Source organism: Pseudonaja textilis, chromosome Z (genome assembly GCF_049901715.1).
Source record: "Pseudonaja textilis isolate UNSWEBS1 chromosome Z, rPseTex1.2, whole genome shotgun sequence".
Classification (NCBI taxonomy): Eukaryota; Metazoa; Chordata; class Lepidosauria; order Squamata; family Elapidae; genus Pseudonaja; species Pseudonaja textilis.
In genome coordinates, this window is record NC_142008.1 from 21,022,376 (window position 1) to 21,050,243 (window position 27,868).

Here is a 27,868-nt window from a genome sequence, read left to right on the forward strand (position 1 = left end):
CCCAGAAACATTACTTACAGTATAAAAAAAGAAAGAACTATTAGGGTGTCCTGAAAATTAGGATCTTCATATGATAATCATAATCTTAGACCAAGCATGCCAGCATTGAACTATCTGAACTATGTATATATACATAGCTACTTCTGGATCACTGCATCTTCAAAATCTACAAGGATATGCATATCTCGATTTCAATATAATAATACCGTGTGATGTCATCACAATAGTGAAACTATCCCTTGCGCAGGAAAGGTCAATTTCAATGTACCACCTGAAGTTAATAATTACCAGTGACCCTTAGTATCCAAATTTGAATATCTGTTTGTACTGATAGAGTACAGATAGTCCTTGACATACTGCTGGAATGGAGTCTGCCCATTATGGTCATATGTCATAATAGTTGTAAGATGGATCACTCATATGATTGACTCAATTTTTTTAAACATTTTTGCAGCAGTAAACCAAACACAGACATTGTTAAGTGAATCAATGGTTCACTTTGGGTACTGTTTTGCTGAAAAGAAGAAGTCCTGGTTTTCCCTTCGCATTACTGCAGCTTGCTGCAAATGGCCATATATACAGCTGGGTTGCTAAGTGGTCAAAGTGCAGTCATGTGACCATGCATGGGATCCAATCATCAGAACTTCTAATATGATTGTAACGCCCCTTTTTTGAGTTGGTTATAACTTCAAATGGTTGCTAAGTGATTGGTTGTAAATAAGGAACTATGTGTACAATTAGAAAAATACTAAAGACCGGACAGTTCAGAACCATTCTTAAGGTCCCTGTTTTATTAGAATCCAGTTTCAATTAATTGGCCTCATCTATCCTATCAATGTATCTACACACTGGTTCAGAAAATGCACAGACTCTTGTGATACAGTAATTATGGATTAAAGATCTGAACATCATCAGCATACTGATGGTACTCAGCTCAAAATCTGATGACTACCCCAAGAAAATTATATTATTAATAAAAAGCAATGGACACAAAATGGTGTTTTGTGACATTCCACAACATAATTGTGAAATCCAATGGCCCAAATATATCATACCTGAAATAAGAAAAATGATAATAAAATATCTCCAGTTCAAGATATAGTTACTAAGGTGATAGAAGAGAATATATGTACAGCAGCTGAGGGTTGAACTATGGAGATTTTGGTGTTCTCTGAAATTGGTTGGTTTGCTGGCTTGTAGACATTTTGTTACCTAACTAGATAACATCTGTAATATTCTTAGTGCACTGAAGATGTTACCTACTTTGGCTAATAAAATATCTGCAAGCAAAACAATCAAGCTCAAAGAGTACTAAGAGTACTCTACAATTTCCAAGATTTTGACTCAATCTCATTGTCTCTGCATGCCACTTATTAAAGCAACCCAGGGATATCTCTGTCTTTAATCCAGGCTGAGCTACGTAATGGCTGAGCTAAACATAAAGGTCCTTTCAATGGGAATACTATAATTTAGTAACCTATTCTCTTTCACTTTTAATATTACATCAACCACTTTATTATAGAACCTCCATTGTGCCAAGATTTGAACAAAATAATTTTTTCCAATAAGGGTATTTAAAACCTCACATTTCTTATCCCCAAATATATGGATTTGTATTCCACCAAACGTACATGACTTGCCAACTGAGAAACACTGTTGTAATGCACTCTGCACAAACATACATGTCATGATCAGGAGAAGAATGGAGGCAAACAATGACACATATACAATTATAAGATTTCAACTGACAAAGAAAAGGAGGGCAGAACTGCAACTGTAGGAATGAATCAGCAGGTCAGAAGAAAAATTACTTTAAACAAAAGGAATCCCAAAGAAGGAAGTGAATGAAAGTAGAGAAAAGCAAATGCCACTTTTTACTTCTTCTTCCCACTGCATGTCACATGCTAGTCTGCTCATCAAGTTTCTCAAAGATGGTAGACATTTTCCCAAAAGCCATCAGAGAGCAATTGCAAGGAGGAATTGCCAGCAACTTTTTCTCTCTTCTTGGAAGACAAAGAATTTTTTTAAAAAGATGGGAGAACAGTCTTATTTTAAGTTTCAATATATAGAGGCTACAAATGAATTATCCATGTTGATGAAAAAAGCTGCCTATTACAATACAATTTCAGACTTTTAAAAACATTATCTTCATCTATATTTAAGCCTTGACCACAATAATGTGGTTTCTTGACTAATAAACTTTTTATGTGGCTGGCCATATCCTCTGCAGTCAGGTGCATTATTTTCTTCTTGCATTTTTGCAAAACACATAAATCTTCTGACACAAAAGTGGAAAGCTGTCATCTCCATTGTTGTTCTGCATTACTGGAAATAACCAATATTGTATAACAAAACATCTAGAAGGGGCTACAGCTCAATGATGGAGCACATGATTTTATTCAGTCACATTGTCAATCACTGATACTTCCAATTAAAATCCCTTTTATTCATTCTAAATACAGAGAGAGGGAGGGAGGGGGAGAGGGAGTGAAAGAGGGGGAGGGGAGGGAGGGGGAGGGAGACAAGGAAGGAGGGAGGGAGGGAGAGAGAGAGAGAGAGAAATACTTTCAGTATCGAGGAAATGGAGATAGAAAGCCAACTGATCTGAAATGTAAGTCCTCCATTTGGCAATTCAAGAACAGTGTTTCAGTTTCTGTCTGATATATAATCAGCGCTCTATCCACTTTGTTTAGACTAAATTTTATAGTCAATATAAACACATTCAATTTAGACTAGTGCTATTACAACATTGTCTGCAATAGCAATTAATATCCAAATTTAATACAAACATACTCTTAAAAAACATAAGATGGGAATGACTGACAAGATATTTGGTATTATATTCGGGAACTGTCATCTTTAATTGTTTTATTCCGTCTCTGTCAGTTGTGTTTTTCTTTTTAGCTATGCCAAAATGAGGGGAAATATCAGATGCACAAATCCATACATTTTCCTGCTTTATAATGAATGCAAGACATATATACAAATGTGTGCTGACTTGCCTCACCTGCCAAGATAAACCATTTGAGAGTATGTCAGGTATAATTAATGCAACATGACCCAATCATTTCCAGTTTGCAAGAAATAAACTTGCATTCTTTAAATCCAGAGCTCAACCTAGAGATTATGCTAAATTGTTTCACACACAGTCTTCTGCATATGTCAGATGGGCAGCAATTGTACCCTCTAGTGATAAACAAATTATACATGAAATCAATTCCACTTCACAATAATTTTCTCAATTGGGCATTATCTTTCCTTTTTCTTGCTCCCTCCAGTTAAGCATGCATCCTGTAACTTGCTAATGAGCTGGGGGCTTTCTGTTCCAGGTGGCACCCCCTGCCTCGAAGTCATGACATTTCCCATTTTGAATGCTGCTGGCATTTTTCGACAGCTCTTGCTAACTAGCCTTTTTGACCTGCACTAAGAGGAACTCATCTCATTGAATCCTCTAACCTGCCAATCATTCCAGCAAATGATCTTCACAGTCACTCCCAAGGCAGAGGAAAAAAAGAAAGAAATAGAAAGAAAAGAAAAGCTAGTAAGAGAATGCGGGAATAGGCAAGCAAGTTGCCTTTGCAGCTACCTAATGAGAATATTTTAAGTCTCGGGGCAGCAGAAACATGGAAAAACTGGTGGGAAACTTAGGACAGAATTGAATCGTTATAATTAAGAATTTATTTCCATTTTGAGATCATGTCAAAGAAACATCCCTGAGTTGGTTTTGAAACCAAAACAAATAAATTTGCCACATAAATACAAAAATACATCTCTTTCTCTGTCATTATTAATACGCAGTTTTCACAAAGCTGTGTTGTCAAATGGTTAGGTTTTTTTTTACAAAATTAAGCTGTGAATTAAGCATGCTGGTATTAATGTTTGAGGCTAAACATTATTATGCAGATTTGCAGGGAAGCTGTGGGTATAGTAGAAAAATCATCTCTCTCTCTCACATACTCACACCTGTAAAATGCACATTTTTAAAAAATTAAAAAATACATAAAACGTTAGCTAGACACAGGATCATTATCATTATATATCCTTTCTGTTATTATTAAGCAATTTCAATATACTTGGAAAGTCCATAGTAAAAGTGGCAATAAAAATTTAAAAATAAGACAAAATTTTTACAGAAATTACAATAAAAATATGAAGTCTTTACATCACTTGACAGCTGTTTTTAAAAGAATGAAATGAATCTACTTGTTCTTTCATCTTACTAAGTATAAGGGTATTATTTTGTTTTGTTTACCAAGTAATATAATAGTAAAAATATACAGAGAAACCAAATGCTATTCAGAGTTTACAATTGTATCAGAATTACAAAACATAGCTTGGGTATAGACATAGTAATTCTTACTGATATAAAACTTCCATCAGCTAGTGCAAACTGTTTATTAAAATAGATTTTTTTTTCTTTTTTGCCACTACTGTAAAATCAACAACATATTCTGGATGTCTCGAACCAATTCACTATAATGCCTATTACATGCAGATCCTATGATTCATTATAAAATATCTATAATGGAAAGATAATACGCATTTTTATTTAAGATTCAGAATTGCATGTGTCTTTTCATAAAATTAGATGGTTACCATTATTTTAATTTCATGAGGAGAGAAATAATTTATTATAATTTGATCTAATAAAATAAATTTGATTGAAATTCTATTTAAATATATCTTCACTGAGAGAAGGATTCTCCCTGCAGCTAAGAACATTTAACTCCCTATTAAACACAGTGACTGTTGCATAGTTATCAGATAGCTGAACTGTGTTAGTCTTTATGGTGTTTAGTTTTCTTTGTTTCACTCACTACACACAATGTATCAGCTATAAATACTTTCTAAATTTTTATATACCAAATTTATTTTTGTATATACCACAGTTCCAATTATTTACAGCAAATATTATTTTCTAGAACTCCACCAAAAGAAAAAGTTGCTTAATTTTCAAACTGCTATAAATTATCAACCCATACAATGGTTGTGCTGTCGCCATAGGCTACAGTCTATGTGTCAAAACTAAAACCCATTGCTTTGTTAACTTCAGTTTTCTCCTTCAATGGTTTCACAGCCTCCCTCTTTTGTAGACAAAGACTAGTCATGGGATCATGTGATAAATTAATCCTAAAAGAGAGGTAGCAGTCTGTGGGAGAAATAGAATCATTCAGATTCTTTTTTTGCTTCTTCTTTAGTACTATTATTAACACATTGTCCCCAATGTATTTCAGTGCCATTCCAGATTATCAATACATTTTAATTATAACTGCTTCTGTGCCTAGAAAGATTATTAACTGATCAAAAAGATTTTTTAATGGGAATTTCCTGCCATTCTAGAGTGGATCATAGTATACAGTAGGAAAATTCACCTTTGGTCCCTAAACTCAAGAGCAGTCATTTAGGATACAGTCTAGAAAAAGAAAAAGAAGCATTCCTTTAAATTCTGCACAAATGTTATTAATACACTGCCAATATGACAATTAAAAAACCCTTTGGTTTTTAAAAATATTTTCACTTGGTGAAACTTCAAAAAATCAGTACTGATCAAAACAAAGGCAGAACTCAAATCTAGGATTTATAATAAAAACTATCTTGAAAGAGAAGAAAGATACAGAAGTCAACGGTTAGTACAAAAATAGAATTTTGGTTAGTCCAAAACAACACTGTATTTCCAAAATGAGATTAAAAGATTATTATACACAAACAATTATACACACACACATAAACAAACAGTTCCTTCACATATAAATTATAAAACGGGGGTGTCAAACTCATGTTGTCACAGCGGCATCACGTGATGTATCAGGACTCCCCCCCCCCCCTTCATTAAACCAGGCATGGGCATGATCAGTGCGTGACGCATCTGGCCCATGGGCTGGGAGTTTGAGAGCCCTGTTTTAAAAGAAGGGGAACTGTACACTACCTTTCTATGGCAATGAAAACACCTAGACTAGATACTATTATTATGGCTACAGATCAAATAACAGTATCATCAATGCTGCACATTATTTAGCAATGTTAACATAGAAAGAATAAAATTATTTAATGAAGCTAGGGAAAGGATTAATGTCAGTAATACTGATTAAAGCATTCATTGACAGAAGTCTTGAGCAAGCAGTGTTGCTGCTAACCTCTCATATATTCTACAAGTTACATTTGCATTTATTCTTGAATCCTAACAACAAGGGGCATAATAAAGATAAAATATGTGTTTTTAATTGGTTACTGGTAAATTGGTTATCTTTGCTAACAAGAACAAAAATAAACAAGAAAAAAAATCAAGGAAACAGTGCCTTCGGAAGTTGTGGGAGCGCCATCACTTGAGACTTTCAAGAAGAGAGTGGACTGCCATTTGTCAGAAATGGTGTAGGGTTTCCCACTTGGGCGGGGTGGTGGTGGACTAGATGACCTACAAGGTCCCTTCAAACTCTGATTATCTGTTATCTTCTACTTATATTTCACATACTTTTAATAAATAAAATATTTATATATTATTTAATTTAAAAAATTGACAGGCAGTCACTGAAAATTAAGGACCACTTATTTTGGATTCTCCACAGAAAACAAAAGGATGTAATATACAGTGGTCTAGGTTCACAGGGTCAGGTTCTTATATTATAATTATATTATATTATAATGAATATTTGTTACTACAACAGCTATGTAGGAACATCAAAACACAGTAATGCTATTTAGAAATTGCAAGCTGATCTAATACCAAGGTAGGTTAAAATAATTCATTAAATTCCCTTAATTAAAAATTCTGGCATGTTTAACTTGAGGGTCTTTGTCAGAAATTCTTTTCCTACCAAGGCTTAATTGTAGCCCAAGGCTAATAATTATTCAGAAAAGCCATAGTGCAGCAATTTGGTTACAATGCTTTTTCTGGAAGTTCTGATAATTGTAAAAATTTGAGAAGTCAGATTTATGAGTGGATATTTATTTTTAAGCAACAAAGATGTTGATCCAAATGGTAGATACCGTTTTGATATCAAATAGAGAACTATGATTGACTTATAAATTTTCTCTATCAAGCCAGTTCTGTGAGTCTTCTATCAAACCATCTGAAAATTTGAGCCAAGCCATGTGTTCCAGATCTGGGAAATGTATTCAATCATTGTCAAGGAAGCCTTCTGGAGCTGATAAAATGAGAGTTAACTTCTGAGTAACTAAGTAAATTTACTTTAGGAGCTGAATCAGGGGTGGGATGCTACCGGTTCAGCCCGGTTCTATAGCTCTGAAGAGCAGCAGACACAGAACCGGTTGTCCTTTATTCCCTGCTTTTTTAACCTCAGCTGCTTTGCGCAGCACAGCTAAGGTTGAAAAAGTAGGAAATAAGACAATTTTCAAATGCGCTTGTCAGCTGTCCGGGCAGCACAGCTGAGGTTTTTAGGAAATGGTCTACACACGTGTGCAAAACGTACTCTCACCAGAGGTGGGATTCTATCTGCCGGCCACTCACTCCTTACCTGGCATGTGTACCATCAAACTTGCCTGCTAAGTTGCTATTTTTCCATCAGCTGTTCTGCTGTGCCAGGAGATTTAGATTAGGTAGAAAGCAGGAAAACATTGGATTTCTTGCTTTCTAGCTAATCTAAAAGAAGAACTAAGCCTGAAGCTTCTATTATTCAGTGCAGATTCAGGTAGCAGATGGCAGAAACACAGATCTCTAAGTGAATCTATGATTCTATGAACAATTCAATGTGCCTGCCTGCTTTGCTGATTTTGAGTAAAAGTTGCTCTTTTTTATTAAAAAAAATCAATATTTACATACATATTTATAATATTTACATACAAGCCATGCACAGCCAGTCACATGACCACCAAGCCACATCTACAAATTAGGCCACACCCACATAACTGGTTGTTAAGAAATTTGAATCCCACCCCTGAGCTGAACAAAGGGAAGATCCCTGGCAACTGAATGCTTAAAGGGATAGGATTTTTTAATCATGCTGCCATGTTGCTTATTTTGCTCTCCTGAAGATGTTGCTATATTCTAGGTTGCCTTTTTTATTAGCAACTTACTTTTATATTACAGAATAAAATCAAAGCTCAGTCAATAGACAATTAAAGTTTGTACATGAGATTTTTGTTGATTTTATAGTTTTAGATGAGATCTGTAATACAGGTCGTCCTCAAATTATGATAGTGACATTTCAAAGTTATAATATCTCTCTCCCCCAAAAGTACTTACCATCTGTTGCAGCACCACAGCAGTTTTGCCTTTACAGCAAGAGACATTGCAACATTCCTCCTGCCTATTTCCCCAACCCACTGGGTCTCCAGAAGCACTGGGCTTGCTTTGCTAACCCATCAAGTTCCACATGCTCCTCCCTACCCCAGAGGAGTTGCATTTACAGCTATCACAACCTTTCTATAGTAATTAATCAAAACATGGGTGCTTGGCAACCAGCATGTATCTACAATCATTGAAGTATTCTGAGGTCATGTGATCAACATTTGCGCCTTTCCAGTGGACTTCTAACAAGCAAGTCAATGGCGGTAGTGGGATTTCTTTAGCAACAACATGATTCACTTAACAACTGCAGTGATTTGTTTCACAACATGGAATATTTTTTTCTCTGAAGTAAAGCCTGTGGCCATTAAAAACTAACAATTTTTTACAATCAAGAAATTAGTACAGCAATTACTATATAAAGATCCATTGCTACTGATAGATATAAAACCTTAGGTTTACTAAACTAGATAGATTCTAAAATCATTTTGAAAGATTCTATTTGAGTACAGGAACCCAGATTTTAAGAATACAGAAGCAATTAAAAAATAAAACAATCTCCCAAATATATGTTTCAGACACCAAACACTGTCCAACATAAATTCTTTTGTGGTGTGTCAGAACCACAAAAGCTGTGAATTTAAAGATTTAAAATCTATTTATAAAAAAAATGTTTCCAATGGTGAAATTAAACAGATATAAATCAAGACAATGCTTAGAAGAAAAACAAGGATCAACACATCAATGAAGATGTTAATCAGTGAATTGTGAAGACAAATTGATTTTGACGTTGTAAAAATGTAATAACTCACTATAAAGAAATCTGTACAATTGGAGCAACCTGACATCTAATAATTTCAGTTTTCAATAGCTGAGATGTTTCTGTTAGGAATATAAGTCACCTAACAGCTATTTGGGTTGGACAATACATAAACCAGGATAGACATTTTAATACTGTCTCTTTAAGGGATCGCTAAACTTGTAATTAGGTGTGGTTTCAAAATTTCAAAATGCTCAAACTGTTGAATTGTCAGAGGGAGTAAAATTGAAACCCTGTAGCAAGTATTTAAACTCTAATGCTTGTAGCCAAGAGAAAAGTAAGGTTACTCCTGCAAACAGACTAAATGGGTTTAAGACCAAAGAACCCTTAGAGGTTGTTTTTGCTGACATAATTGGTCCTAAGAAACCAAGTTTAGGAGGTGCCTGTTATATTTTGAGTATTATGGACAATTAGTCACAATACGGTTTCTGCTATCTTATGAAAAACAAAACAGAAACATTCCAACATTTCTTTAACTGGCTAAGGTTTGCTGAGAGAAAAATGAAAAGTAAAGTAATTACTTTAGTTACTGATAATTGGACTGAGTTTGTTATCAAAAGATTCAAACTATGTTGAAATTGGCTGGTGTTGAGCATAAACATTCTGCACCTTACGGACAACAACATAACTCATTTGTAGAACGAAGAGGGCAAACATTACAAGCCATGGCTCGCACTATGTTATCTGATTCAGGTTTGCCTGAAACACTGCGGGGTGAAGCCATAATGTGTAGTAATCATGTTTTAAATAATGTAGTTAATACAACAACTGGTGAATTGCCATTCACTCGTTGGCATGGCAGAAAACCAAATTTAAGTTACCTACACACATTTGGAGCTCCAGCATGGGTGCATATTCCCTCACAAGTAAGAATGAAAGGGCAACACAGAGCTAAGAAGTTATTTTTTGTGGGTTATGAGGCCAACCATAGATCATTTAGATTCTGGGATCAAGGCATAGCTCATGTTTATTGTAGTACTAATGCAAAATTTCTTGAGCATGTTGAGTGGGATAAACTGGAACAGGAATCCAGCAATGATATCATTACTGACAGCCAAATAGTCCCTAAAGATAAAATAAGTAAACCATGAATAGCCATTAAAGAGGAAGGACAGGAGGAAGTAGGAGAACAGGCACAGGTGGAGATAGAAGAACAGAAGCAGGTGGCCCAGGAAAGTCCACCAGTAAGCCCTGTATTACCAAGATGTTCAACCCGAGTAACACGACCACCTGATAGTTATCAGGCTAGTGTTGCATGCCAAGTGAATACAGTTCCAAGTAACTATAGTGAACTAAAACTGTATCCTGCTAAGCATCAGGCTGCTTGGCAGAAAGCAATGGATAAAGAACTGGAACCATTAAAAAGACTGGAGGTATATGAAAATGTTAAGTTACCACCAGGTAAACATGCCATAGGATGTAAAAGGATTTATAAACTGAAGACAGGTGTAGATGGGACTGTTACCCATAAAGCCAGGTTAGTAGCACAAGGGTTCAATCAGACAGCAAATGACTATGATGAGGTGTTTCCACCTAGTCTGAAGGCTGCTATATTAAGGGCAGCATTGGTGTGGGCAGCTAAGGAGAAATATATTACAAATAATTTGGGTGTAGAAACAGCTTATCTGCATGCACCGCTGCAACACACTATATATTTAAAAAAACCTTTAGGTCTCACAAACGATAATACAACTGATTGCTGGAGATTGAAAAAGAGTCTTTATGGTTTGAAGCAATCAGGATATGAGTGGAACCAATGTATAGTTAAGGAATTAACTAAAATAGTTTTTGTAGCTGGCATGGCTGATCCATGTTTGTTTAAAAGAGAAAGTAATGGTGTAATTTCATTGTTGCTATTATTTACTTATGACATAGCATTAATCACCAAAACTGAACAAGAAGCTACTAAAATAATCTGTCTGTTAGAGAAGGAATTTAAGATAAAACAGTTAGGACAAATCAAACAATATTTTGGTTTAAAGATAGATAGAACTAGGGGAGGATACAAGATTTCACAGGCAGATAAAATTAATCAATTACTAAAAAGTTTTAAAATGGAACTTTGTAAACCGGCTAAAACACCAATGAGCCAGGAGTTTAGCCATAATGATGTTCAAAGTCCTGCTTTTGATAAGAACATTTATCAGTCCTTGATTGGTAGTTTATCTTATCTCACTAATTGGTCAAGTCCAGATATCGCGTACTGTGTTAATCAATTAGCGAGATTTAATGCTGAGCTGACTGAAAGGCACTGGCAAACTGCTAAATGTGTGTTAAGATATCTGAAACAAACAATGCACTATGCATTGTATTTGAAGCCTAAAGATGAACTGAGTTTAACTGCATATGCGGATGCAAGTTTTGCTACAGACATAAATACACGAAAATCTACATCGGGTACTATAGTATTATTGGGAAAGGCATTGATTGGATGGAGATCTATTAGACAAAAACATCTAAGTTTGTCAACAATGGAGGCTGAATTCTCATGTTTATCTAAAAGATGATGATAGACTGTATGTGTGTGTGTGTGTGTATGTGTGTGTTAGTGTGTTTGGGAGGGGGCGGAGACATCATGTTGCCTCCAGAAAAAATAATTATAAATAGGTGGCAAATCCAGAGTCAGAGGGTCCTTGTTTTTTATGAAAAACATTTCCCTATATCACTCTCAATTAGAATTTAGATGGGTTGGACACTTGAAACTGTCTTTGTCCTTGTGCAGAATTAGTGTTAGTGGAAAGAAATATTGGTGCAGGAATTAACTGTTATATTCCTTGACACAGTATATTATTGGTCAACGTATTAAAAGTGACATTTTTAGAAATTACACATGAAAAGTGACAGCAACATATCTTTAGGGGTTTCCAGGGTTCATTTGTTTGGCAAGGAAATTGCAGAGATTATTGAACTAGACAATGTCCTGAATTTAGGGTTTCCTCATATGGGCAAAAAGTCACAGCATTTTTACTGTACAGTTGGGTGTAGTTCAATAATTATTTGTCAGATAGTACTTGAAGGGTTGAGATCAGCTTGGCACATATTCACCATTTTAGGCTGGCACATCTGATCTTGTAGTCCATGCTAGAGTCCTCCAGAACCATTTTAGTTCAAAATCTAGAAGACAATATATCTTTTAAACCAGCAATCTTTAACCTTTCTGGCTCTATGGACTAGCAGCCGCAGAGTGAGCAGTGGGGATGGTTTCACACACAAAATCTAGATACCACGTATGTGCAGATGAAGATTTGTGTGCTCACCCACTGCTTGCATGGCCTGGTTCCCAACAGACTGCAGACCAATGCAGATCTGTGGCCCAGGGTTGGGGATCCCTTTTTTAAACTGATCTGTGTGTGTATTTCATGTGTTGGAGCCAAGAGATGGTTTTTAAAAGAGAAGAACAGCAATTACATTATAGTTTTTCTCACATGACAAGAAAAACTCTAAGTGAAGTAATCCCAAGATTTAGATTACAATACTATAAATATGCTAATGCCATACTAATTTCTCTCTTTTTAATTTGATGCAAAAAAAATAGTGAACATCCTTTACTAGTGCTTGGCCATGATACTGAACTGAAATACCAATACAATGAATACAGACAAGATGAGATACTACTAGTGAAAACTGTCCATGTAAGTATCATTTAACCAAAGACGAAATGGTTCTCAAAATGTTTGAAAACTTCATGACTGAACTGGATGGCTGCTTATCCTTTTTCTCTTTCTAATGCCTTTTCTTTTTATTTTCTCTTAAATTGTCATGATGGAATAGATTATTTTAACAAAAGATCTGAATAGAGTGCTTACCAAAGGCCTGTAAAATTAGATAAAGGGCAGTATAAAATTAGGCATAGGGCTGCATGTTTACTTCAAAGTTAAGGTTACACAGTTTAGCACTAAAGGACACCAAATCTGTTATTTGGGAATGCTTGGAGATTTATATTTCTTAACATAAACTCCAAGTGTTCTTTTAGCCACTCACTGCATTTTTCCAATCAACTGTGTACCTTATATACAATATAACCTGGGCAGAAGTAGCTTGGCTGAACTGATCCATGATCTTCCAATTCAATTACTACAATAAGCAGGTGCCAGGACTTGGTAGCCTGGTGGCTTAAATGACGCTGGAGATGGTCTCAGCTCAGACAGTTCAATCCCAAGCACCGCATGGCAGGGTGAGCTCCTATCACTTGTCACAGCTTCTATTCACCTAACACTTCTATTCACCTAACATGTTTTATGCAAGTGGATAGATCGATACCGCTTCAGTGGGGAGATAAGCTGGTGCTCTGTGCAGACAGTCAGATTCCTGATGAACTTTTCTGGTTGCGGTGCCCATTTGTAAGGCAGTTCTGGGGAGACAGGGGGCCTTGGTGATGCTACAGGTAGAGCCACTAGTCTTTCTTTGTGGTATGAAGCTAGCTCGCCCTCCTGTGGCGCACCTTGAGAAACACGCATTTCCTGTAACAAGGCTAGTACCTTGTTAAGCCAAACTACTTTTCTGCAATAGCACTGTGGTCTTTTGGCTATTGGAACAATGTCATAAAGGTAAAAGATAAAGGTTCCCCTTGCACATACATTAGCTATTATTCTGCCTTTAATTTTCTATTCCAAATGGGAAAAAAAGAAATGTATTAGAATAGTAATAAAATAAAGAATAAAACAAAGTCTTATCTTTTATGCTAAGACATTCAACTAACCTATTCAATAATCTGTCTACTGTATTCCAGTAAAGGAATATAACCCATATCTCCCATCCATCTGAAATTTATTTCTTTAAATTTCCTTAAATAAATTTCAGTTCCAAGCAAGTATTTTTCTTCTTTCATACTTTTAAGTTCTCTTTATATTGTTCCTCTGTGTATAAACGTCCTATGCTGCTGTTTTAAAAAGTGTCACTCTGCTATTTTATAATGATTTTATGTAATTTTTATTTGTGTTTGTCTTGAAAAGCATTCTGATTTTCTATAAAGTAGCTAGTAAAATATATACTATGCTTGAAAAAATGTAGTATGTTTCAAACAGAAACATATTTTAATGGGAATCACATATTCTATATAATAAATGAGAAATAGGTACCATAATATGATAAATCTGGAAAAGAATCAGTAACATGAAATTGTCCCTTTGGTTAAGATATTATAATTTAGTGCTCAGTCTTTGTAGATGCAAGAAATTGTCCTGAGAATTTTATTCAAACCTTGAAAAATAAATGTTCATGTTTCATATTTTATCTAATCACAATTCAGATGAATACAATGTATTCAAGAACAACTTTTTTCTCAATAGAGCAGTTTACTATTCACAACATTTTCCTGAGGCCCCAAGTTAGGATTGTAATTCTTTAAATTAAAAGACTATTTATATGAGTATTACAGGACTTCCACATACTTCGTATGTGTATTAGATGTTGTTTATATTTACAAAGTATATATTCTCTATATTTTTATTATACTCACCACTAGAGACAGTACTGTATATGACTGGTTTCATCTATTTCAGATTCATCTGACTTATATAGAAACGCAAGACTCTATGTATGCTCAAGACATATAAAACAAAACTAGTCATGTATTGTCTCTTCCCAATCCTAGAATTTGGTTAAGGGAAAAAATTCTTATATAATCTTGTTTTCTCCTCTGACATTATATATGTAGACTTGAAATAAAATATTTACATTGTATATATGCAATACTAACATTGACTTGGTATAAATACAGAAAATACTAATGATAAAAAGACAGAAAACAATAAAATCATCTATGGGCAATACCTTTAGTAAGCAGAATATATCTGCTCTCAAATCCAAAGAATGGGGAGAATCAATTGTTTTAAAGTACAGTGGTCAATCTTTTCAACCCAATCCGCGTCCGTAGATGAACAAAGGACAGTCTTCTTCAAATCCTAAGGACCATGACATATAATTTGTGGAGCTGCCTATAAATGTGCTTAGACATCCATATATAAATACACTGGGTAATTTGGATAAAATCAGGTTCTTACTAAATTTATTCTTTAGGTAATTACAGTGCATAATATTCTTTCCCTGCTGTTATTTGCCACAGAAAGGGCAATTTGAGCAAGACTGCTTGAGGGGGGAGGAAATGATAGGAGAGCTTTGTTCCCATCTCACAATAATCTCATTGCATATCATTAGCCCTGCTGAAAAGCAATCTTTTTCCTCTGCCTATAGGCTGATGGACAAAGAAATCCCAGAAGAACAAGTGTGCGCACTTGTGCGTGCGCACATACATACACACAGATAGACACACACACAAAGAGAGAGGGAGGGAGGGACACACAAAGAGAGGGAGGGAAGGAGGGAGGGAGGGAGGGAGGGAGAAAGAGAGAGAGACTACCATGTCTATAAATTTCTTATCTGTTTCTTAAAGTTGATTTGATATCTTAGTCTTAAAGGATGTTACATATCTTTACTCATATTAACAGTGCACAAATAAAACTCATACTTGTAGAAAAAAGTTCTTATTTGCATATTAAGAAACAAGGTTTTATTTTAAAAAAACCATGCATGTCAAGGATAGAAAAAATTACTAAAAACAAACACTTTTTAGTAAGACTTACCTCAATTATTTGTAGGAAATCAAAATTCTCTTCAGTGCTTTACATGTGATTGACCTTTGCCATAAATGTTTTTCCCAAAAGCTTTTGTACTTTCTCCAACTTCCACTTGTAGTCTTACATTCGGTACAGAAAAGATAGATGACACTGTTAAAAAATATTTCAGATTACTAAGATTTAAAAAAGAAAAATAAACTGCTTTCTTGGCCAATTTCTATATAAACAAATTTTAAAAGAAGAAAAGGCATAAAAATACTAGAAACAACTGTATTTTTAGACAATTTTTTCTAGGGCTTCTATATGTAACAAAATAAATGAAGAAGAAGCTGGTACAAACCCAGATGTCCTAAGCAAAGATCCCCAAAACTAGTATGCTAGTCATTCATGATGACCAGGACTTTTTAAAATTGTTTGGTGTCTTCAAACTTCAAGCCAAGACATTACCTTAGCTAAATTTCTTTCTACTCCTAATTTTCCTTAAATGTTTAAAATATGAATTTGATCAAGAATACTGAGCAAAATATTTTCTTGAGAAAGATCAACCCTAATTGTTCATCATTATTATTTTCCATATAATAAAGGTTATGAATTATATCAGGATTCTAATTAAGAACATGTGATTCCAAATACTGCAGTTCCAACCTACTGTTATTGCTTGCCTGAAGAAAAACAATATCCAACTGAGAAACTTCAGTAAATAAATTCCCAAAGATTCTGTAAGAATCTGTCATATATCTGATGCTTATTTCTATCAATATAGCATCATCCCTCATTCTTAATTGTGTCCCTATAGCTGATTTCTTAAGTCTCCTAACTTTTTTTCAGAGTTCCTCTGAAATGTCTTATCAAGGTACAAGTTATAATTCATTATCTTTTGCTTTCTCTGTCTCTCCAGCTAATTCATTATCTTTTGCTTTCTCTGTCTCTCCAGCTATTTGCTCCAGTAAAACTAAAACTGTCTTCTTCAAAATCTTCACAATCTCCCATGGAAATCATTCTGAATTGTGGTATTGGATTTCTATATTAAATACTGGTAGTTCCATTCCCATTATTTTTCACTTTGGAACTTTATTCTGTCTGATAGTGTGTTCCATTTGTTTTTATATTCCAACATACAGTATCTCTGTATTAATGCTGTATATTATATGTCTTATTCCTTCCATAAATGCTCATTTCAAGTGAGCCTTTGATTCATATCACTTTAGATAATTCAAAATTACTGTTTATAATCCCTTTGTCCTTTTATTCCTGCTTTATCTTCTCTGTCTTCAATATCTGATTTTAAAATCTCTCCGTCTCTTTCCCTCCCCCCTCCTTATTTTGGCCAGTCAACTGATATTAACTTCACCAATGGCTACTTATCTGTAATTTATATGCAGAAATCTATCAGTATCAAGTGACATTATTCTACAAATATCCTATACTCCCAATGCATTAATTTTCTTCCAAACAATTCTCCTTAATCTTCAAACACATTAACTTGCTCCCAAGTAAGTACTTTTGAAAGATAGTATTCCCAAGAGACACATGAAAATTTATATTTTCATATACTGTATTTAACAGAGCCAAAGGTCTACCTGAAAGGAAAAAAGTACTAAAGCAATCCAATGAGCTAGTTAGGCACAATGTGCCTTCTAATAATAAAAAGGAAGCTTCCATATTATAATTTAAAAGAAAAAATGTTGATCAGCTGTATTGAAAGTTTAGAATGCTGTCTGGTGACCCTTACCCTTGCCTAACATAAAACTCTACACACCTCCACATTTTTAACAAAAACTTCCATTTTTTCCTTCTCTACTTATTTCTACCATTCATATATATAAATATAGCCAAACACTGTAAACCTTCCAGTAGAGATTAGTCCAGTTAATATAATTCAGATTATTATTCTGCTGGCACTTTCATGAGGGTAATGATTAAAATAATAATTTATTGCATAATTTAATATAGCAACATTTTAATAAACAAATGTTATATTAGTACTAAAAGTAAGAATTGCCCACTTGTAATGGTTTCATAATACCTGTGTGTGAAAGAAAGAGAGAAGAAAAGAAGGCAGAGAAATTATGAGAGAGAAAAAAGTATAAATTTATTCTTTAGAAATGTGAAATCATCCATAGAAACGTGAATATTTGAAAAATACATCTATGTCACTAATTGGTAAGCAAGATTAGTAACCCCTAACTTGAGTTATATGCTTATATTTTAATTATTAAGATATGGTAATTACCTTAGATTTGTTGCATATGATTTACTACATAAATATCTACTGATACAAATTTTAAATTAATACACAATTTAAATAGGAAAGTTACAGATACATAGAAAAAGCATCAGTTTGAGTTATATTAATCATATCAATAGTTTCTATAATCATATGAATTGTGTTCAACACATGTTTGCAATATCAATGCATGCATAATAAATATAAACAATTATAATACTCCATATAGGGATTGTCCTTTCTGGCATCTTGATTTATGCTTTATAATGATTATCTACTATAGACAGAAACAGTATTTCTAAACTCAGAAATTTACTGGAGGCATTTAGCAGAACCTTGCCTAAAAATATAATGATTTTTTCATCTTTATTCTCTCCCTTCAAAAGGTTTCACTGCTCCTGATGTTTAATGTTATGCAAAGACATGTTTCGGCCAGTGAATATCGCCTTATGGTTATGCTTCTGCAAATAACCTGCTGTGAACTGATAAAAGGATTAATGCAACCAAAATTCTTAATCTGTGAAATTACAAATTAAATTCTCATATTAAAAATACCACCCTGAGGTATTTTTTGTGGTTTTAATTCCCCTCTGGTGTTCTGCATACATTGCACTTGATAATGACTAAGTGAAGACTGTCTCTGTTGGCAGCCTGCTTGTACAGTGATAATGTGTCGGTATTTAGTGCCTGATAGGACTGGACTTAACCACCAATTGATAAACTAAGTGGCAAGTTGGTAATAAAGCCATATTAACTGGGAAAAAATTACTATAGGATCCATAAATGACTGAAATCCTAATATAATAATAAGTACCAGCATAAACACCATAAATCATAAATTTGTTTTTTCTGCAAAAGTCTACTGAGGTTTCATACAAAACATACTAAGATGTTTCTAGTCAGCAATTAACATAGATATTGTCTTTGCTCTGATTAAAAATAAATTTACCACCTCAGAAATTTCCATCATTTTCACCAAGCGTTGTGAGTAATGCCAAGTCTTTCCATTTATGTACATGCAATAATCTTGCTGACGTTATCATATACAAAAAAAGTTAATGACTTTTCCCCAACTATTTAAATCCTGAAAGAAAAGACTGATTTCATTGAATATTAAACTTTAACATCCTCTGAAAGTGTGTGTATTTGAATTTGTATTTTCTAGCTTTTTTATTTGTCTAACTCAAAACAAATCTCTCAAATAGTAAAAATTATTCCTCATTATGGCCCTGCATGTAGCCTATGATCCATCCCTCCAAAGCAGGGAGTGAGTCATCTTCAAAAACTGCTACTGAGCAGATATTGGCAGATACAATAATGGGAAAAGAATTGTGGTTTTGTTCAATATTGGGATTCAAATTTTTTACTACCGGTTATGTGGGTGTGGCTTGGTGGGCGTGGCAGTGGAAGGATACTGTAAATTCCCCAGTCAGAGGTTGTACTTGCTGGTTCTCCAAACTACTCAAAATTTCCGCTACCGGTTCTCCAGAACTGTCAGAACCTGCTGAATATTATCTCTGGTTTTGTTGCCCTTTTTTACCACGATTTAAGTCCTTACATGGATTCTTATGTATCTCAATTAGATTCTCTTAATCTAAAGAAGAGTCAAGAAACAGTCCAGGTGTTTCATCTTGTATTTTACCTCATAGAGTTCACCTCAGAAAACAAAACATTCCAGCTCTGTATGAGAGGGACAATATGGTCTACATCTTCTACCATTCTCTTATTCCAATTGCAAATGCCTCAGGTAGAATTGCTATCTAGATCTTCAAAGAAAATCACAAGGTCTGTCTGAAACCCCCCAGTCATGTTTTTCAGGCACGTGAGGCAAAGTGATCTAACAGTTGTCTCATCCCTACTCAGCCAAAAAGCAACTAGTGAGTAATCTAATAACAGATTAATAACAATATCTTAGAGACCAGACACAACTGCTCTGAGTCAAAAACCTGATCTAATGTGCAGCCCACAATTTATGTTCAGTTTATTATGACTTGGAACAGATGTGTAGTTGCCACAAATTCCTGAGCTGCTCAGATTTCTGCCAACATCATCAGGTTGGCAAATTGTAAATCCTGATTACCATCAGTCTCAAGGTTCCTATTGCCAGTCCAGCAATGGAATCCAACAGCTCAGGCTAGGATGATGCTACGCAGTAGGAGGGCAATCTACCAACAGTAATCTCAATTATTCCTCACAGCTTAACTTCAACCAAAAATTCCCTGTGGATGACAACTGTCACTCCATTTCCTCTCCCGTTCTTGGCTGGTATCAGACCCAAAATCCATTTGCAAGAGAAAAACACTGTTGGTAAATCCATCTAGTTCCAAAACACATTGCAGCCCAAGATTACCTGCCCAACCCCACATCAAACTTTTTAAGCTTCTCTTCGAGTACCATCTCAGACCTTCTTCCTCCAGACAAACCAATCCCACAGAATCAAAGCACAAATTGTCCTGGCCCACATCAAATATTCCACATTAGTCCTGGGGTGGCAGATAGGCAACAATAAGTCAATATCATGGCATCTCAGTAAATAAGTGAATAATCTTAGATATTAACCTGATTTCTGCTTTGCAGATCTTAGTTATTTTGGAAAGCATTATTCCAGAATTACAAATAGAAGTAATGTTTGAGAATCCAACTTTAGAGTATTGTCTTGGATATTGAAGCTGCTTAAAAAGTACTGCATGTTATAAAGTAAAAAAAAGCACTAAATATGTAAATTTAAATTCTCCTCCTTTCTCTTTATGGCATCCCATATAATTTTCTTAATCACATTCATAATTAAACGTAATTATTTATAGGCTCAATAACAGAAAAGGAAGAGAAAAACCAATTTTTTCCTTATTTGTCTCTCTTTCTTCCTCTTTTTCATACAAAAAAAACTCTTTCTATGTAGAAGTTTTGGTATACTCACTATCAGTTAGATCCCATAGCCGTGGAGGAAGATCACTGAAGTACTCATGGCTCAAAGCTGCCTGTGCTGACAATCTGTTTTTGGGGAAACACTGGAGTAATTTGGAAGCCAGATCTTCTGCATGATCCACGTAGCTTAATCTATAATAAAGGCAAATTCAAATTAGCCAATGCATACCTAATACATATTCACAATTATACTCTGTAATATAATATAGCACTGAAACCAACCAAGCAGAAACTTTAACTAAAGTCAATATATTTGACCTTATTTTACTATTTAATTATGAAATAAAATGAAATAAATTAAAAATGTACATTTCAAGATGCTTTGAAAATATTTCAGGCAGAACTTTGGGAGGCTTTGGGAAACATGACCACTAATAATAAAACATTTTTGGAACTGTAATACAAAATTTCTAAAAATGATTATAAACAAGTTTATAATCCATATTAAGTTAGTTGAATTTCATTTTACTGAAAACATTGAGACTAAACAATGATATTGTTAGAATGGAATATAGAAAAATTTACAGCACAATTCTAAAAATAATTTCTCAAAAATAAATTTCACTGAATTCAATGAAACTTTTTAAGATAATTAAGTATAGGATTACAACCTTCACATAAGAAGAATTCTTTGCTTGCTCAGATAATCAAACCACCAAGACTGATCTCTGGGAACTAGCAACACACGAAGTAGGATATCTGAATCTGTCATGCACTAGATTTTTAGTTACTCCAGCTGCTATAAAGCAATCTGAAAAACTGTCATTGTTTCTCTATTGGCCCACTGGCTAGAATTTTTAAAAAATTATGGTTGTGTGTTGGGCAACAAGGGAGGTCTTGCTATCCCCTTTTCACCTCTTTGTGATTTTTTTCCAAGCAAGGAAGGTGAAATAAGCCACATTTACTCTATTGCTTATAGACATCACAATCTCAGCGGCGAAGAGAAAAAATGAACTCCAGGAAATAGTTTCTGTGGCATGTGAAAATTAGAGCCATATTTGGACCAGAGGTGTTTGGATTGATTTTAATTCTCATGAGGATTCATTTATGCAGCTTACATAGTTTGTACAGTATGCTTATTCCTTCTCTCAGAGCCTGGTTAAGCATACTGCACAAGCAGGGTCTTTGAATCCAACGTAACCATTGTAAAGAACACGTCTACATTTTTCCTCTATTTCCTACTGAATTTTCTGTTCACAATGCAGACTCAAGTCAAAGTGTGCTTTCTGGAGCTCATTTTTGCAAGAAGAGGTATTGCATCTATTCAAGAAATAGGAATTGTTACATTGAGTGTTCCCTGACATTTACAAGAAAGCACTTCAGAGTGAAGGGCACAAGTAAAATGTCAGTACATAAAATTCTCACAAAAGCACAGTTGGTAGGCTCTGGGAGGAAAAAAATATTCAAATGTCTATGTATAGTATCTCATAAAATAATGATGATCTAATCTAAAGTAACTTGCAAAATCTGTATGATTAGGTAAGTCAAATTCAGTGAAATGTGGGTGTGTGACTTTAAGCATCAAGACTTTCCAAATAATAATAATAATCTACTATAATTTACTATAAAAATGTAAATAATAATTTTCTACAAAAAAATAATTACTTAAAATTAAGCATTATATTAATCATTTCCAATAACATTGTTACATGAAAACAAAGAATATAATTCAGATGCAACCAAAACTGAAATAGAAAAATCTTTGTTATTTGACCAGCCAGCTACATGATATCAAACTACAGGTATTTTACAACTTATGACTGGAAGCTTAGTAACTGCTCCAAGTGTATGATGTATCTCCCCGAAGCTTCTTATAGCTGTTTGTAGCATCCTATGATGACATGACTACAATTTTTGGCATTTTTGCCAAAAACAAACTTGTTATAAATAGCCAAGCGCCCAGATCAGGGTATCAAACTCGATTTCATTGCGGGCCACATCAGGGTTGTGTTTGACCTGGGGGTGCATGCCAGCAGGGCCAGCTTGACATCACTCATGTGAGGACATCTGTGGTGACCCAAGTGCTCTGCCAGCGAAAACAGGTTTCTGTTTTCAGCTGCAACAGTCTCCTGCAACTCTATGCCAGTGAAAACGGAGGTCGTGAGGGCCGTGGCCCTCCTGAATTCCGTTTTCACTGGCAGAGGCATCGCGAGCCTGTACTTCACTGTTTTCAGGGCAGTCCTACAGGCCAGAACTAAGCATCCCATGGGCCTGATCAAGCCCACAGGCTTTTAGTTTAACACCCCTGGTTTAGATTGTAATGATTACAGGGGTATTGAGATGACTGGAACTTCAAGGACCAGTTGTAACCAGCACTAATTCAGCACAATTATAATTTTAAACAAAGGAAAGACAGATGTTATCATGTAGAGCAGGGTTGTCCAACCTTTCACCTTTCCTGGGCCACATTAGAAGATGAAAATTTGGTTTGGGCCGCACATAAAATAAAATAACAGTAACCTGATCATCCCAAAATATCATAGAAAACACAGTTAACATATTAAATTTATTTGGAAATGAAGTTAGTGAGATGTTTTTATTATTTATTATTAATTATTTATTAAAAATTATTTATTTTTTATCACGGTTTTTTTATCACAGTTTTTTATCGCAGTTTATTTTCCAGCCAAATTTTGCGGGGGGAGAAAGCTCGCCCGCCTCATGCCTACCTCTCCTCCTGCAAATGGCCCAGCTGGATGAGGCAGGACTGGAATGCAGAAACAGTAGCAGCAGTGGCGGGGCAGAAGCCTTCCCCCGCCACCGCTGCCTTTCTTTCCTTTTTCCGCCCAGCAAGTATTGGAGAGATCAAACATCCCTACTATTAATGAATAATCAGGATTCCAAGATAAAATGTTTGACTAAAGTTACCCTGATTTGGTCAGAATATGTAGTGTAAGTAATCCTTGATTAACAGTAACTATTCAAAGCTACAACAGTGCTGAATGAGAGGGACTTATGATGGATCCTCATAATTGAGAGGCACTTGGCAATCTGCTTGCAAATATGAGATCACAGCGTCCTGCAGTCATGTGATTGTCATTTATGACCGTCACTGCTGACTTCCAACAAGCAAAGTCAATGGAAAGCCAGCAAGAGGCCACAAATGGCCATCATCACTATGCACCTAACACAAACTGGGACTGTCAGAACTGCTCTTATAAGTCAGTATAGCCGTGGGACCATGTCCTTATGACTGCATCCCTAGTGATGGGATTCCCTTTTTCAATTTTTATTGGTAAGTGAAGTAAGAACCAATAATTTATACTTGGTGTGTGCTATCTAATGATACTCTATTATTTTGAAGTCTCTCCAAGCACAAATAAATACATACATGTATGTTATGAGGGGTTTGTTCTGTGTCTTCAGAATTGGAGGTAGAATGTTTTGAATGCCTCTGAGAACTAGTTTAGACAACATTTCTACACATTTAATTGACAACTATGGAAAACAGGATTCTGGACTGAATAAGCTTTTGGTCTGATTCAGCAAATCATTTCAGGATTCCTTCAAAATATCTGAATATAAGTATAAAATATTTAGGTCTCAGCCACACAAAATTCACAAGGGCAGACACATATTTGCAGTGAAGGAAATTCCTTACTTATTCCTGGTTATTGTGAATAACATTATTGCTGCCATTATTCTAGCTAAGCCTGAATTAAGAGGCTATACATACATTTCTTGCTGTCCTTGTCTCCAAATTTGAAATGCTGCTATGCTGCCAAATATGAGTTCTTGATAGCTTAATAAGTACTTGAAGAAAATGAAAACTGATACTAGTGAATACTGTGCTGCCAGTATTCTTAGTATGCTCTTAGTAAACTGTGTGTTGTGCTCTTAGTAAATTTAAGAGCAGGATCTCTTTTAAATATATATTTAATTTTTTTAGTAAACTCTTTGTCCCAAATCCCAGACAGGAAAAAAATTACTTAAAAAAACACTGCTTACAGACTCTCTTCTATGTACCCGGGTGTGAACAGTGTGTTGCTGTCCAGTCCAATCTTTTTCACTCACAGCTCATTCATCTTCACTTTCTCTGTCTTTTCAATCCATAGCCTTTATTATTTCTTTTCTCTCCCAAATCCTTTAGCATTTGTATTTTCCTTCCTGTTCATCTCCATCTTCCCCACTTCTGTTTGTTTGTCCTCTTACTTATCTTTCTGCATTTCTTTTTAGTCCAAAGCCGCATTATTTTTTCTCTATACATGAACTGTTTTTCATTCTCAACCTTTCTCATTCTCTCCCCTCTACCAGCCTATTTTTCCCTTAACTGTTTAAGGTAGGATCAGTAGGGACAACCAAAATCAGAAGTAGAGATTGCTGCTCACCATGTCTCCCTGAATTCTCACATCCTGGAAAGCTTTAGTTTGACAAGATTCTTTCCATTAGTGTAAACAAAAAAAAAGGAATAGACTCGATTAGATGTTTTCTTTGAGTTAGAGCCTACACGAATGAAGGCAAATATATGTGTCCCAGGATAATGTTACAATCGGGGTTGGTCACAGAATCAAAAGTTTAGTCTTTTGATCTTTTGGACTCATGCTGGAAGCCATTCTCAGGAAACCTCTCTCTCACCAGAATGTGTGTTTTGGGCTATTCTAGGCATAGTATTTATACGGTGTCTTGTTGAATGTGGTTTTTTAATTGTTGCTGGGATGTTAATGGCTGGCCAATAAGTTGTTAGCTATTGTTTCTTTGTGCTACCAAGTCCTTGGCTCCTGAGTACTTGATAAGCTGGTGGTAATCAGCATGCAACTGGACATTGTACACTGCCCAAAGTGAGCTATCAGACGAGGAGATCCAAGTTCACTGGTAACCTCACATTGCAATGAACAAGGACATACATTCAATTTCAAACTACTAAGATTGTTGGATAAGCAGGTACAAAAATAGCCAGAGAAATAATTGAAAAATAGCCAGAGAAATAATTGAAGCCTGGGAAATGGGCCTCTTGTCAGTTACCACTAGCCTATCACATACTCAGGAGTAAAGGACTTGGACAAGGAAACAACTGCTAATGACAACAACTGCTGGCCATCAATAGGCACCATGTAAAACTATGCATAGAATAGCCCAAAGTACACATTCTGATGAAACAGAAGTTCTCTGAGGATGAGATCCAGCAGAAGTTTGAAAATTAAGAAGACTAAACTCTGGTCCTGGTGACTAATCCAGATTAGATCTTGTATTTGGAATCTAAATCAACATTTATTATTTACTAACTTTCTTCAGCATAGATGTTTTTTGTGTTTTCCAGATTTCCAAATATGTGTATGGATACATAAAAAAATAAAACAAAAGTAAAAGCCATGTTGACTTTTCTGGATCAATGAAGTCTGATACAGTATTACTGCTACAATAACTAGTTGCATAATGTTAATGATTAGTAGACAAAACAATACATATAGAAACCCTCTTAGCCTTGTATGCATGTTTTGCTTCATTTTTTTTACTGAAGGAAGAAAATGTCAAGAACTTTGAAGCAACAAGCCAGACTTGAAATAACCAAGGAAAAAAGTCTCTCTGAGCTATGAATAATTAATTTAAAAAAATGTTTAGAGTGGTAGCACAACACTCCTAATCAATACCTTCATTTTTTAATGTGCAGCGTAAATATTTCATTTAAAGTAGTTAATACTGTATTTACTTTCTCCTGAACTCCTTGTGGAGGTCAAATGCAAACTGTTGCGTCTGGGAACTAAGTCGGCTTATATCTTAGGCAATATTTACACAACACCAACCTTCTCACCTTCATCAGAATTCACTCTCATGAAAGCCTGGCATGGTAGAAGTTGACTTTATAAACATGAATGAAGACAAAAATAATGAATTGGGCCGAGTAAAATATTTTTATTAAAAGCAATATAAATTAATATTGTATCCTCTAGATCAGTGGCCCCCAACCTTTTTTGTGCCACGGCCCGGTACCGGCATCACAAAATGATCCGCGGCCCGGTATCAGCATCAGCATGCATGACAAGGCAAGGCGAGCCGAGCGACCGGCCAGCCAGCCGTCCCCCGCTTCTCCCTGCCACCTTCAACTCCTCCTTTGTACCTTTGTCGATGGGCTTCACTTCGGGATGGCTTTGGGACAGCCGCTCGGCTCGCCTTGCCTTGGGTGCTGAAAGAATCCTCGCGCCTTAGTTTCGTTTGAAACCCCCCCTTCGATGAAACTAAGGCGCGAGGATTCTTTCAGCACCCAAATGCCGCTTTCCAACTGGAAAAGCTCACCCGGAAGCACTTTCTCATCAAACAAGATGGCGGCACCCAGCAAACTGGCGGCCCGGTAGGAAATGTTCCACGGACCGGTACTGGTCCACGGCCCAGTGGTTGGGGACCCCTGCTCTAGATATTTACTAATATCTGTCCTATTAACTTATATTAAAATTACAATTCAGCTAAAAATTTGGGAGGGGATTTGTGGTATTCTATTAGTAGTTTCTTCATTTTTGCCACTTTTCATCCAGATGTATTTTATGAATATTCTGTACTGTTCCAATTGTGACTGATGGAATTTGTAAAAACAAATTATAAAAAAAAATCTTATCTCACAGAGTGCTGAGAAAGAATATTATTATGAATATTTGCCACCTTGAGTTCATCATACTTCATTATAAAGTAATGAAGGTGTGGAGGGGGGAGGAATCAAATAATAAACAAATAAATAAAACATTGAGGCATAATTTACATCTAACAATTTTATTCATGGGACTATCATATTTCAAATCTTATTCAGATAAAGGGAAATATGCTTTTCTAGATATTTTAATTATAGTATTTTGCATTTCACCAGTTGGCATTTATAAATTTTGGTTTGTATATTAATCAGTTATATTCTCTAAATGTATTCAATATTATTCATTACTACATATAACTGCATCTTAACTGAATTTTCAAAATGAGAATGTTCAGGAATTAAAGCATATTTGAGGATTGTAGTCACTCTTGAATATTGTTTAACAGACACTACAATGTTATGGTTGGTTTTAATTAGATGTTTTTGATTCTTTGAGGTTATATTTTTAACCAGGACAGCCCTTTAAAACATCCTTCTTTTCCATTTCAGCAAACTGATCATC

General features: G+C 35.2%; 1 protein-coding gene across 6 annotated transcripts in view; it reads right to left on the reverse strand.

Annotated features, from left to right (window-relative positions):
- The window catches only part of CDK14 (cyclin dependent kinase 14), a 249,999-nt gene that overhangs the window by 41,441 nt on the left and 180,690 nt on the right, over positions 1-27,868 (reverse strand). For 5 of the 6 annotated variants that reach the window (XR_015740368.1, XM_026716071.2, XM_087917907.1 and 2 more), the window contains 2 exons: positions 20,782-20,921; positions 15,644-15,787 (listed from right to left, as the gene is read on the reverse strand). Coding sequence is in view for 5 of the 6 variants with exons in the window: in XM_026716071.2 (XP_026571856.1) it covers positions 15,675-15,787; positions 20,782-20,921 (253 nt within the window). In the remaining variant the exon portion in view is untranslated. Of the gene's footprint in view, positions 1-1,686; positions 2,453-15,643; positions 15,788-20,781; positions 20,922-27,868 lie in introns of those variants that run through there. The other variant, XM_087917908.1, reaches the window with a different exon arrangement.